At 38.7% G+C, this 13,968-nt stretch overlaps 1 protein-coding gene across 1 annotated transcript in view; it reads left to right on the top strand.

Annotated features, from left to right (window-relative positions):
- The window catches only part of sugct (succinyl-CoA:glutarate-CoA transferase), a 125,017-nt gene extending 114,839 nt beyond the window's left edge, over positions 1 to 10,178 (top strand). The window contains exon 14 of the mRNA XM_046847056.1: positions 8,145 to 10,178. Coding sequence (XP_046703012.1) covers positions 8,145 to 8,308 — 164 coding nt within the window. The 3' untranslated portion in view covers positions 8,309 to 10,178. The remainder of the gene's footprint in view (positions 1 to 8,144) is intronic.
- Positions 10,179 to 13,968: the final 3,790 nt, after the last annotated feature.

Genomic DNA, 13,968 nt, shown 5'->3' with positions numbered 1-13,968 from the left:
CTGGCATTCAGCCCCTTTTACATATGCTCCCTTGTATCAATGGGTATTAAAGTGAACATCAGGAACTAGTTATGAATAGCTCAAAAGGCATGAGACAGAGATGTGGCTCTTGTAATGCAGGTTTTTGGCTGTCCCCCCGTTCCTTCTTTGTCCTCCTCCTCCCCCTCCTTCCACTGCTAACAGAAATTTCCCGTTATGTTTTGAGATTCCTTCTATCCTAAATTACAGAAGGAATAAATCCTGCAGGTTAAAGCATCAGTGCCAGTAAAATCTGTGCTGGCTTTGACCTATTGGTGCATTGGAGAAAAACAACAAAGCACAGAGGAAGGAAGTGCTTCTGCATATTAAAGCAGTGTGTGGGGGGTGGGGTCACAACCATTTATTGCATGAAATGATTTATGAATGCGAGTCTTTCACTCTTTGTTTGTTCACCGAACTTGCGTCTGTCGTGGATATTTCGTCAGGAGAGGTTTTGTAATTAGTTTCAGCAAAATTAATGAGGCTTTGGTGAGTAAAGATGGAAGCGGGTATATGCTAATGCCGCCTAATGATTGCAATAGCATGACTACAAGGGAAGGAATCACATGCCATGATTTGCTTAGTGTCATTCTTTTTTTTTTTTCTTATCAACATTAAGTCTCGAATTCTCCCTTAATGGTGTTTTAACCAAGGTTGGTCTGTGCTTCCAGTTTTTTTTTTTTACTTTAATAAATATCTGCACTTGAACCCAGCCATTAGGGTTGCACAAGTCAGTGCACTGTTAGTGCCAGGCCCAAGCACGGATAAATGTGGAGGGTTGAGTTAGGAAGGGCATCCAGCGTAAAACATGGGCCAAATCAAATATGCGGATCATGAATTAGACTTTCATACCGGATCGGTCGAGGCCCGGGTTACCAATGACCGCTACAGGTATTGTTAGCCAACAGGGTACCGGTGGAATTGGGCTACTGTTGGCCGAATTAGGATAAAGAGAGGAGGAAGACGTCTACAGAAACAGCAGGAAAAGGAGAAGTGTAGGAGAGTGGAGGTTAGAGTTTTTACTTTAAATGTTAGTTCTATGACTGGTAAAGGGAGAGAGGTAGCTGATATGATGGAGCGGAGAAAGGTAGATATGTTGCGTGTTCAGGAGACCAAGTAGAAGGGGAGTAGGGCCAGGAACATTGGAGGTGGGTTTAATCTGTTCTAACATGGTGTGGATGGAAAGAGAAATGGTGTAGGGGTGATTCTGAAGGAAAAAAAAACAGTAAGAGTTTATTGGAGGTGAAGAACGTTTCTGATTGAGTGATGAACCTGAAGCTGGAAGTTGAAGGGGTGATAATAAATGTGCCTATGCTCCACAAGTGGGTTGTGAGATGAAGGGGAAAAAAAATTCTGGAGTGAGTTAGATGTGGTAGAAGGTGTGCCTAGGAATTAAAGATTAGTGTTTGGGGCAGACTTTAATGGGCATGTAGGTGAAGGGAACAGAGGTGATGAGGAGGTTATGGGTAGGTATAGCTTTAAGGTGAGGAATGTGGAAGGGCAGATGGTGGTAGATTTTGCTAAAATGATGGAAATGGCAGAAGAAGAAGGATGAGCATAGGGTGACATATAAGAGTGGAGTAAGGTAAACACAGGTGGATAATGTTCTATGTAAGAGATACAAAACTGAAGGAGATTGGAGACTGTAAGGTGTTGGTAGGGGACAGTGTAGCTAGACAGCATCGGATGGTGGTCTGTAGTATCGCTTTAGAGGTGAAGAAAAAGAGGAGTAGAGTGAAAAGTGAAAAATAGATTAAGATGGTGGAAACTGAAGGAGACAGAGTGTAGTGTGAGATTCAGGGAAGAGGTCAGACAGGGGCTCGGTGGTGGTGAAGAGGTGCTGGATGATTGAGCACCTACTGCAGGAGTGATAAGGGAGAAAGCTAGAAATGTACTTGGTGTGACATCTGGAAATAGAAAGGAAGACAAAGAGATGTGGTGGTGGAATGAGGAAGTGCAGGAAAGCATGAGGAGAAAGAGGTTGGCAAAATAGAATTGGGTTCGGCAGAGTGATGAGAAAAGTAGGCTTTAGTAAGGAGGAAGTGAGAGCAGCAATTAAGAGAAGCTTTATTTAATACTTTATTTGCTTTGAGAATGTTGATGGAGAAGTATAGAGAAGGTCAGAAGGAGTTGCATTGTGTGTTTGTGGATTTTGAGAACGCGTACGACAGAGTGTCGAGAGAGGAGTTGTGGTATTGTATAAGGGAAGTCGGGTGTGTCAAAGAAGTATGTGAGGGTGGTACAGGACATGTATGAGGACAGTGTGACAGCAGTGAAGTGTGCAGTGGGAACGACAGACTGGTTTAAAGTGGAGGTTGGCCTGCATCAAGGATCGTCTCTAAGCCCTTTCCTCTTTGCAGTGGTGATAGACAGGTCGACAGACGAGGTCAGACAGGAGTCTCCGTGAACTATGATGTTTGCGGATGATGTTTTAATTTGTGGTGAGAGTAGGAAGCAGGTTGAGAAGAGCCTGGAGAGGTGGAGGTACACGCTGGAGAGAAGGGGATTAAAAGTCAGTAGAAGTAAGACAGAGTACATGTGTATGAATGAGAGGGAGGGCAGTGGAGTGATGCGGTTGCATGGAGAAGAGGTGGTGAAGGTTGAGGAGTTCAGGTACCTGGGGTCAACAGTGCAAAGTAATGGAGAGTGTGTTAGAGAAGTGAAGGAAATAGTGCAGGAACGGTGGAGTGGGTGGAGAAGAGTGACAGGAGTGATTTGTGATAGAAGGGTATCTGCGAGAATGAAAGGAAAAGTTTAAGACTGTGGTGAGACCTGCGATGTTGTATGGTTTAGAGCATTGAGTAAAAGACAGGAGGTGGAGCTGGAGGTAGCAGAGCTGAAGATGTTGAGATTTTCATTAGGAGTAATCAGGATGTACAGGATTAGAAACAAGCTTATTAGAGGGGACCGCGCATGTAAAATGATTTAGAGGTTTGATTGAGATGGTTTGGACATGTGCCGAGGAGGCACATGGGGTATATCGATAGAAAAATGCTGAAGATGAAGCAACCAGGAAGGAGGAAAAAAGGAAGACCAAGGAGGAGGTTTATGGATGTGGCAAGGGAAGACATGCAGGTAGTTGGTTTGAAGAAGACAAAGAAATATCTGCACTTGCATCTGTCTGATGCCTAGATTTGTATCTGTGACCAGCGGACTTAAGTGCTGTATTAATGTGTATAGATTGAGTATAGAGGCCCTTGAGGTCTTCCTTGAGCACTTTCCAGTCTAGGATTTTCCTTTATTGAATTCTGACCACTAATGAAGTTAGAATGGAGGTTAAAGAAAAAGGAACAAAAAAATATCTCTGGGGTAGTCGTGTACCCCATTATACCCCATTTCTAGGGTTTACTGAAGCCAATAATATGCAGGCATGTACAGAGAGCAATCAACAGAGATTGAGAACCGCATTTTTAAGTATATTAAGTGCTTACAGGATTCAACGGGATTTCACAGGAAGAAACACACATTGTCAATAGCCATATCTGTAGATATATAATGCCTCTTAAAAGTTAAAAAACCTTAACCTCTTAAGAAAAACCTTAAGAATTGGAAAGTGAATGACTAGAAAAAGGTTCTGTGGACAGATAAATCCAAATTTTACTTTTTGGGCTCTAACAGAAGAATTTGTTTAAAATGGCTTGAGAGTTTTTTTAGGTTGTTTTGGAGCAGGAAAGGTTATAGACTTATTCCGGGTGAAAAAAAATCCTAAACCAACATAGCTACCATTCCATGGTTCAACACCATACAATTCCATCTGAACTGTGGCTAATTGGAGCCAACTTCACCATACAACAAGATAATGACCGGAGCATGCATCCACACTCTGTAAGCATTATTTAGCATACAGTCAGCTGGAGTGTTATCTATCATGATCTGCCCAGTCACCAGACCTAAATCCATTTGCTCTAACTGCTTTGGGATGAACTGGATCACAATATAATAAATAAAATACCAAATACCTTAACTTTAAGTGTTTCAAAATAAACTTCAAAATACAGCAGCTACACCATGTATTAAAACAACTGTATTTTTGTATATTAAAAATACAAAAAAAAAAAAATACTTTTACAAGGGAGCATGAAATTTCTTCGCAAACCTTCTTTGAATTGACCTGTTTGATCTGTTCCTTCACTATCACACTCAGTTAATTAAGTAAACAATGTTTAATAGCAACAGCTTTTCTAAGGCAGAGTCACGCAATAAATCTGACATATACAACCAGTTAACAGAACAAATATTCACATACCTAATCCCTGTGATCTCCCAGGTGAAGGTTAGTTTTAAAGTAGCCAACAGTTTAATGTTTAACAGTTTGTAAATGACTCATAATTGGATCCTAATTTAGTTACTTGGTGTTTGGTAACGAAGGGCTACTTTGCATCAGATAACAAACAAGTCATTCATAAGAAGATGACTGATGGCCCCTGTATTCATAGCAAATAGGTTTTAACTAAATAATCATTTGATTGTTAATCATAAACATAATATATTATGTGCCAGGCAGTCATTCATGCAATGGTATGAAAAATCATGATCCTGCTAAACAGCTACTTCAATTCAGACTACAATATTCAGCAAATATTTATTTATCGATCATTGGACACCTATTTGGAAGTTTAAAAATAACATTTTAGCATTTTAACTATTAAATGATCAATATGAAAGCTGGCAGCTTGCACGTTTCTTACCACGACCGCCTTCTTTCATATACAGTTGTATTCAAAGGTTTAGGAACCCCTGACAATGTCCATGATTTTCATTTATAAATATTTGGGTGTTTAGATCAGCAATTTAATTTTGATTTATCAAATAACTGAAGGAAACTAATATTTCAGTAGTGAAATGAGGTTTATTGAATTAACAGAAAATGCGCAATATGCATTAAAACGAAATTAGACAGGTGCATAAATTTGGGCACCCTTGTCATTTTGTTGATTTTAATACCTGTAACTACTTAGCACTGATTAACTGGAACACACAATTGGTTTGGTGAGCTCAAGCCTTGAACTTTATAGACAGGTGCATCCCAACATGAGAAGGTATTTGAGGTGGCCAATTGCAAGTTTTTGTTCTCTTTGACTCTCATTTGAAGAGTGGCAACATGGGGGTCTGAAAACAACTCTCAAATGACCTGAAAAAACAAAGATTGTTCAACATTATGGTTTCGGGGAGGGCTACAAAAAATTATTGCAGAGATATACGCTGTCAGTGTCCACTGTGAGGAACATAGTGAGGAAATGAAAGACCAAAGGCACAGTTCTTGTTAATGCCAGAAGTGGCAGGCCACATAAAATATTGGAGAGGCTAAGGCGAAGGATGGGGAGAACGGTCAAAAACAGCCCACAGACCACCTCCAAAGACCTACAACATCAACTTGCTGCAGATGATGTCACTGTGCATCGTTCAACAATTCAGCGCACTTTGCACAAGGAGAAGCTGTATGGGAGAGTGATGGGAAAGAAGCCTTTTCTGCACACATGCCACAAACGAAGTTGCTTGAGGTATGCAAACGCACATTTGGAGAAGCCAGCTTTATTTTGGAATAAGGTGCTGTGGACTGATGAAACAAAGATTGAGTTATTTGGTCATAACAAGGGGCGTTATGCATGGTGGCAAAAGAACACAGCCGTCCAAGAAAAACACTTGCTACCCACAGTAAAATTTGGGGTTCCATCATGATGTGGGGCTGTGTGCCAGTACTGGGAATCTGGTTAAAGTTGAGGGTCGCATGGATTCCACTCAATATCAGCAGATTCTTGAGAATAATGTTGAGGAATCAGTCACAAAGTTGAAGTTACACCGGGGGCTGGATATTTGAACAAGACAATGACCTAAAACACTGCTCAAAATCTACTCGGGTATTTATGCAGAGGAACAAGTACAATGTTCTGGAATGGCCATCCCAGTCCCCAGACCTGAATGTCATTGAAGATATGTGGGGTGATTTGAAGGCAGGCTGTCCATGCTCAGCAACCATCAAACCTAACTGAACTGGAGATGTTTTGTAAGGAGAAATGGTCCAAAATACATTCATCCAGAATCCAGACACTCATTACAGGCTATAGAAGGCATCTAAAGGCTGTTATTTCTGCTAAAGGGGGCTCTACTAAATATTGATGTGATTTTTCTGTTGGGGTGCCCAAATTTATGCACCTGTATAATTTCGTTTTAATGCATATTGCGCATTTTTTGTTAATCCAATAAACCTCATTTCACTACTAAAATATAACTGCTTCCTTCAGTTATTTGATAGATCAAAATGAAATTGCTGATCCAAACACCCAAATATTTATAAATGAAAATCATGGACATTGTCAGGGGTTCCTAAACTTTTGCATACAACGGTAGATCAATTTTCTGTTCTGATCTCAAGTCTGGGCAAACTTGAGACAATGTCCACTGTGAAAAGCGCTATAGAAATGAACTTGAAACTACTGAGGTCTCATTTTTATAATGTCATCATGTAGACATCTCACAAAGTATTTTTCACTATTTTAAAACTTCAAAAATACAAAACACTAAAGTATTTTGATAACAAAATATGGAGCCATTTTCATCAACCCTGTTTAAGATACCATCAGCCTACAACTCTGCTAAGAGGATAAAAAAAAAAAAGACAAAGCAAACTGGGAAAAGTGTTAGTGTTTCAGGAAGTGGTAGGTCTTCACCTGTCTCCACTGTTTAGACATCTAGGCGAAGTTCATTCTACCACCTTGGTGCCAGAACAGAGAAGAGCCTTGAAGTATACTTACCTCTTACCCTGAGATTTTTTCACTTTCTCTCCACTGATTTAAGTTTGCACTTCTGATATCCAGGCTCGGGACAAGAAGTCTTTTGGGTTTAGTACACAGGGGAAGAATTTGTCCATGGTTAAGAAAATGGACGAGAAAAATTGCAGTAACAGAGTCCAAGGATAGAGAAGAAAATGAGTCAGGGTCAGGAAGAGATGAAAGAGTACAGGAAGATACAGAGGAGGGAGAGATGGAGTGAAGGTTACAACGGATAAGAGAGATGTTGGAAATGTTTTTTTAGGTAGGATAGGGAGAGAGCTTGTAAGGGAAACCAAGTGATGATCACTAATTTGAAGTGGGGTAGCAGTCATGTCTGTAGCTGGGGTTGGGCAAGTGAAAACCAGGTCAAGGACATTTCCTCCCTTATGTGTGGGAGGGCAGCTGTTAAATGTCAAGGAGAAGGAATTCAGAAAAGTCAGAAGATAATATGACTGAAGTTTGTCAGATGGGAGGTTGACGTCACCAAGAACTGCCAGAGGGGTGCTGTCAGGAGGGAAAGTTCTAAGAAGTGTCTTCATCTCTTCAAGAAAGTCTCCAGGGGGACCAGGAGGGCAATAGTTGATGATGATGAAGAGGTTGATTGTAGAGGTAACTGAAACTGCATGGAATGCAAAAGAAGAGATGGTTAGATGAGACAAAGGGAGAGGTGTGAAACACCATCTCCGTGACAACAGTAAACCTGTACCACCATCTCTACATGTTCCTCTTGGTGAGTGAGAGAAAGCATAGGCAGAAGATAGAGCAGCTGGTGTAGTGGTGTTCTGTGGGGATATCCAGGTCTCAGTGAGTGGCAGAAACCCTAAGGGATTGCTTAATTTTGTTAATTTTAATGAATAACTTTCAAATATTTCATTAAACAGTAATCTACTAAACCTGTCTTAAAAACAGCAGGACTGCTCAAACACTCAAAACTAATAATAATTAAAAAAAAAATCTCATTATAAATATAACTCTGAAAATAGTAAAGATATTGTTACCAAGATAGGATGAACAGAGGTTTTTTTTTTTTTTTAGAATTAACATCACCACCTGTTGATTGGTTTTGTTTGATCTAGCATTGCAGCCTATTGCGTCTTCATCTATGTAACTCTGTATAATCTGACTAAACTTCCTAGGCACTGTGTCGGCGTGTTCTACGCACATAGTTCTACGCAAGTCTTTGAACTCACTCATCAGCAGCAGCAGCACTGCAGATCTAATCCACTAAATTCAAACCTATCTACACTCCATTTCCGTTACCCAACCATTGATAACTTCTTCCCAAAAGTTATGTCTAAATTGAATGTATATTTTAGTAACAAACAAAAAAAGATTACTGTTATTTGTTTCTTGCAGGTCCTGCTGTCCGATTCAGCAGTTTTGAGTTTGACAAACCAGCTCCGCCTCCTGTGATTGGTCAGCACACAGTTGAGGTCCTGAAGGGCATCCTGGGCTACAGCGATGATGTCATCAACCAGCTTCTGGCTTCACGGACCGTCGCTCAAAATACAGTTTACTAACTCCAACAAACAAGGCATGGCAGAGTCCACTCCCCAAATACAATCATACACCCTCCTCTTTACCAAATAAATACACTGGGTCTAACGTGCACAAACATACTCGCTGGCAAGACACTCAGGGAGAAATATTGTTCCACCTCCCACACTCTATGGTTATGTTTTAAGAATTAATCGGCTGAAACCAGCCAACCGAAAGCACACCGCAAAACGTAATGGTAACAACAGAATGACGCATGAGGAGGCTCGGAGGCTCTGGCTTGCCAATTGGCGTGTCGAGCCGAATGTGTTCTGGCTCTGTGACCTGCTCTCACATTCAAATCACCTCACACTCTTCTTCCTGTTTTATTGATCTATAACATGTACAGACTCCCTGATGGATAAGCTTCCAAATCTAATGTTCAGTAATGGAAAGAAGGAAAATCTGTTCCTCAGCTCTTGGGCTGTCCCTAAAACCTTTAAGCTCAGTTCTACATCACTATTTTGGCAAAATTTACACTATCTGACTGAACTCCAAGTCTAATGTGGAAATACCCTCAGAATTTGTGGAAATACCCTACGGTAAAGGATACACGACACACCTCGGGATTTTTGTGTAGTCTGAATTAAAGTAAAATGAATGCTGTTGAACACTTTATAAGTTGAAATCATACTTTTAGTCATTTATCTATTGGCCAATTTTTGTAATTGGGAAAATCTTAATGTAATAGAACTGCACTATGGTGCACATGGTGCAAAGAAAACACTCACATCTTCCAGGAAGTGTTGAATTTTGTCCAAGCAAGTTGTTTTTATACTTGCCAAAACGAACCACACCATGAAGGCACCTTTCATTTATTTTATGCTTTAGTTTAAACAAAAGCATCACCTTAGTAATATAAGCTTTCATTTTCTACCATAATTATTTCTCAATCCCATTTAATTTACAAATCTTTTTTTTTTTTTTGTTGTTTTTTGTTGTTGTTGTTTTAAAGCCTCTCTCCATTTATTTTTACAACTCGTTTCCTTTTGTTAGCTACATATTCTGTAGTGATTGAATGTTTTTTCCCTCTCCCAAGTTAAACATTAAAGTTAGATGCTGGACTATATTTAGTAGAGATGACATCAGATCTAGGAAAGTACCACATAAAAATTTGGCCGAAAGCTTACGTCAGCTATCCCTGTACCCTCAAGTGTCAAAAGAACACTACTTTCCTGCTCACACACCGTCTTTGTTCCTTAGCGTGAGAAAAAACTGCATGGGTTTTAAATTGTTTAGTGTTTTGTGCATTCAGTAGTTTGTGTGGTTATTTTTTTTCTTTTAGTTACACCAACACTACAACCATTATAGATGTAAGAACAACTACACTGTGAGAATTGTTATAATGTTAAATCTCCTAATTGTCTGATTGTGTAATTAACATATTTTACATAATACGACTGCAGTTTTTTAGTAATATTTTTAATTTTTATGATACAATTTCACAATGTAAAGTTTTTCAATATAAGTGGATGAATAGGAGAAGATTGCTTTGGGCAAAACAACCGTCAGTTATGAATAAGCTAAGCATAACAGCAGTTTTCTATATGCAGATTACGAGTGCACACAAACTATTTGATACGATTTTGCTGCTTTTCTCAAAAACAGTGCAGCTGGAAAGACAAACAAAACAACACACTACAAATCATCTGTACACCTCATTAGCACCATCATTGTTTACAGGTTGTTTACTTTCCCAGGTAGAAGCCCAACTATTTACTACAAATAAAGAGAAAAAATGAAAATGTATCTTTTTTATTTTTATATATCTAGATTAAATTAATCATAATAATCTATAATTAAGAAGCATTATGCAAGTGATGTATGAGGTGCAAGTGATGTATATTTGTTGGATGTTTAATAAATTCATAAATACTTAAACAATTTTTGTCTTATGTGAATTAAAATCATTTAAAATTAAATGAAAAAAAAAACTTTTTTTTTTGACCTTTTGTATTTAGTTTTCACTGTAAAAACTTTAAAATGTTAACGTTTAAAATAGGATTATTCTTTGTAAAAATGTAAACGCATCCAGAAAATTAATTACTGCAAATTGAGTTTAGTGATTCAACTAAATGACCTGTTTATTTAGAATATAATTAAAATATTATAATAAATAATTAGTAAGAATTATATTTTAAATTGATGGATGGATGGATGGATGGATGGATGGATGGATGGATGGATGGATGATGGATGGATAGGACTCTTGGGCCCTAAAGAAGTGCCGTATAATCTCTGACTCCAGCTTCTTATCATCGCTGGGATATGCAGAGAATGAATTTCAGTGTGCTGTAGATTACATGTGAAAAGTAGAGGCGAGAGGCGGAGGGAAAACTTGTTTTTTACTATCACTCCTGTACACTACGTATCCCTAAACTTTTAATTTTTACTTTTTCTTCTTTGCTTATCTTAATTATCGTCACAGTATTCACTTTCTGGCTTCGCTTCACCATCTAGCAGCGGCGTCTCGAGCTCGTACCTCAATTTTTTGCTCGCGTAACAAAGCAAAAAATCGACCGAGTGACCGCTCGTACCTCGAACAACTCGTACATTAATGCACTCGTAGGTCAAGGTACCACTGTATATTAAAATCTATTACATTATAAATTAAAATATATGATGAAAAAAGAAATGTATAGATATAAAGTATATTTATATAGCAATTTAAACAATAGACATTTTCACAAAGTTTAGCAAAACATAAATAAGAATATAAATTATTAATTTATAAATTATTTCTATACATTTATAAAAACACTGAATGAAACTTCTAATTTATCTGCTGTCATACAAATGATGCAAAATTGGTTTCAGCATGACAGTATATAGCGCAATGATATGAAATGATTTGCCATGTGATACTCAAAGGATTGTTGGTTAAAACAAAAACAACAACTGCCAGGGCATTTGGATTGTAGCTACATTTTATTGCATGATACCTGTAGTTCTCTTTACAAAAGAGATCATTTTTACTGCCTCCATTTTTCCAACCAATATTTCTGCATTCCTTTCATTAATTTCTTATTTGTATAGTTTGCATACTTATAATTGACAGTTACTTTATTGATCTTTTTCATGGTTATTTTCTATAAGCAGGATTTGGTGGGATCTTTTCAGGTAAAAGATTGTGTAGTGCATGTGCCATCATCATCTGAGACTGATCATTTAGTTGGCACACCAGTACATTCACAAATTACTTCTGAGATTTTAAAAGATGTTGTAGCGTGCATGCAGCTTTAGTCTGACAATTTTGGCAGTTCTGGGCCTGGAGAAGGAAGGGAAAAAAAACACATTTATTTGAGCTTGTTGCACAACCCGGAGACTAAAGAATGCAGCATTTATGTAAGAAGTGTCAATGCAATAAAATGATATCTTGTCTTAACTTTTGCACTCTCACTGCATCCAGATGTTTATGAGCTGAATGAGCATTGTTTGACTACACTTCACAATGATGAACTCGACAGGTGCAATGTCCAAAAACACAACTCTGTTTGTTCAGAGGTTCAGTGACTATGGTAGCTCAGAGTAGAGTGATTCAGTTCCTCGTGGGGATTTGGGTTGTTTCGGATGTCAGTAATTGCCAGATATTTTTTATGTCAGATTTCTTCTTCCCGTCTGTTCTGCACAAATGACTTGATGTCAAACACAGACTTGGGTCATGGCAGGACAGCAGCATCATGAGAATGACCACTATAAAGGACACACCACAAGAAAAAGTTTATTTGAATCCAGCCAGCAACTGCCGTGTGATTTTTACTACTTTTGCACCATGATTACTTCTAACGTGGTTTGGGCAGAATTTTGTTTAGGCTTCAGGTTGAAAGTATTTAGCTGTAGCAAGGGCAGAGTCTCTCTATTAGACACCGTGAGAAGCAATTCTGCTCTTTTGAGTGCTACAAAAGAGGGAGTTTTTCTGAATGAGTCATCTGTTTGGATGGTTCCAGTTCATTTAACCGGAATCACGTTCTAATAAGTACCCTGGAAGAAGTACGGGGCAAATCTTTGTATGCCTAGAGCCTTGTTTTTGCACTTTTACGATTTTTTTTTCTTTTATTTTATTGGCCAATTAAAATAGATAGGTGCCAAATACTGGCCATAAAATATTGTGTTTGAAATTCAAAACAGCAGAGTCTGTGATAAAATGTTGCAAAAATCTTTCTTTGCATATTCTTTTCATTGTTAGCATGACCTTTCCAGAAATTTTGTTTAGTTTCAGTAAAATGTTGCAGTTATACTGTAGCTACTAGTGTTCTACTAATATGTAATGTAGTCAGGCATCAAATATACATATATATATACACCGTAATTTCCGGACTATAAAGCGCACCCATATATAAGCCGCACCCACTGAATTTGACAAAGTTTTTTATTTTTAACATAAATAAGCTGCACCTGTCTATAAGCTGCAGGCGTCTACACTGAAACTAATGAACATTACACAGGCTTTAACGAAAGACAGTGTCTGTTACACGGTGTAACAGGTGAAATATGTTGTGGCTCCTTTAAGAGCAGCCATTTTGGGAATAGCCTGCCGCCGCATTTTTCTGTATTTTATATATATATATATATATATATATATATATATAAAATACAGTAATCAGTTTGTAAAGTGGTTGGTCGATTTCCATGTAGATTAGCAAGGGGCTAATACACTCTACTGCGGCAACAATCATAGCTATGTCTTTCCAAGCACTAATTTTCTGCTTACTGTATACACACTGGGCAAGATTAAACAAGGCTATGATTTTCTTCCGTTTTCAAGTATCGAGCACTTGAGCTAATTGTCGGAAGGAAAATGAATGACAGGGGGAATGAAAATTAGACTGCATGTCCCATAGGGATCATTTAAACCATTTTTGAGTTGAAATGTTATTGTAACTATTATTTTTGTTTTGTTTTGTTACTGTAAACATTAATTAAGATAGTAGCAATGATAGTAAGTGATGGTTTATTTAGCAAGATTTTCCAATAGAAATGTTTGCGATTGTGTAAGTAGAGTGCTGCAGATGACTTGGTTCTGATTTTGCCTTCAGCTGCTCTCTTTTGAGATCCAGCCAAAGTGGTGGAATAAGACAGAAATGCAAGCATCAAATCTGTGACTCAAATATGTGCCACATTATGAGCAAAATTCTTACTCCCATGGAAATAGTTTGGAAGGTGTGAGCGACTTGGGGCAGCTGCTTGGGAGGCATTTGTTTATGTTTACAAGTCCTTGCTTGCTTGTTTTTTCGGCACGTGATCTCAGGATCACATGGATTTGAAGTCCTGAGAGAGCAATGGGAAGCGCTTTCCTGTTTTCAGTTCGGGTTCCGCTGACACGTTCGGAGAAGGAAACGGGTTATCCAGCTCGGCCAGCTGTGCTTGACATTAGCCCCTTCCCGGCTCCCACACTGCATCTCTCCATCTTCAGCCAATGGGAGTTGACCCATGCCGCCGTCACTTCCATTCCAGTGTGTGTACTCCGTTGCTGTGACGATGGAGGGGTTCCGGAGTGATGGGTTGCCCAAGAAATGAAATAAGCAGAGCTGGAGTGGTCCCAAGGTTTCTGAGAAAGAGACGGAAAGAGAAAGAGGACGAGGAGGGAGAAAGGTGGGATGGGAAAGCCATCTGTGTGACTTCTGGAGAAACTCTGTTAATCTTT

Source organism: Silurus meridionalis, chromosome 4, assembly GCF_014805685.1.
Source record: "Silurus meridionalis isolate SWU-2019-XX chromosome 4, ASM1480568v1, whole genome shotgun sequence".
NCBI classification, from domain to species: domain Eukaryota; kingdom Metazoa; phylum Chordata; class Actinopteri; order Siluriformes; family Siluridae; genus Silurus; species Silurus meridionalis.
Note: the sequence above shows the minus strand (reverse complement) of the source record. Positions and strands in the feature narration are given on the sequence as shown.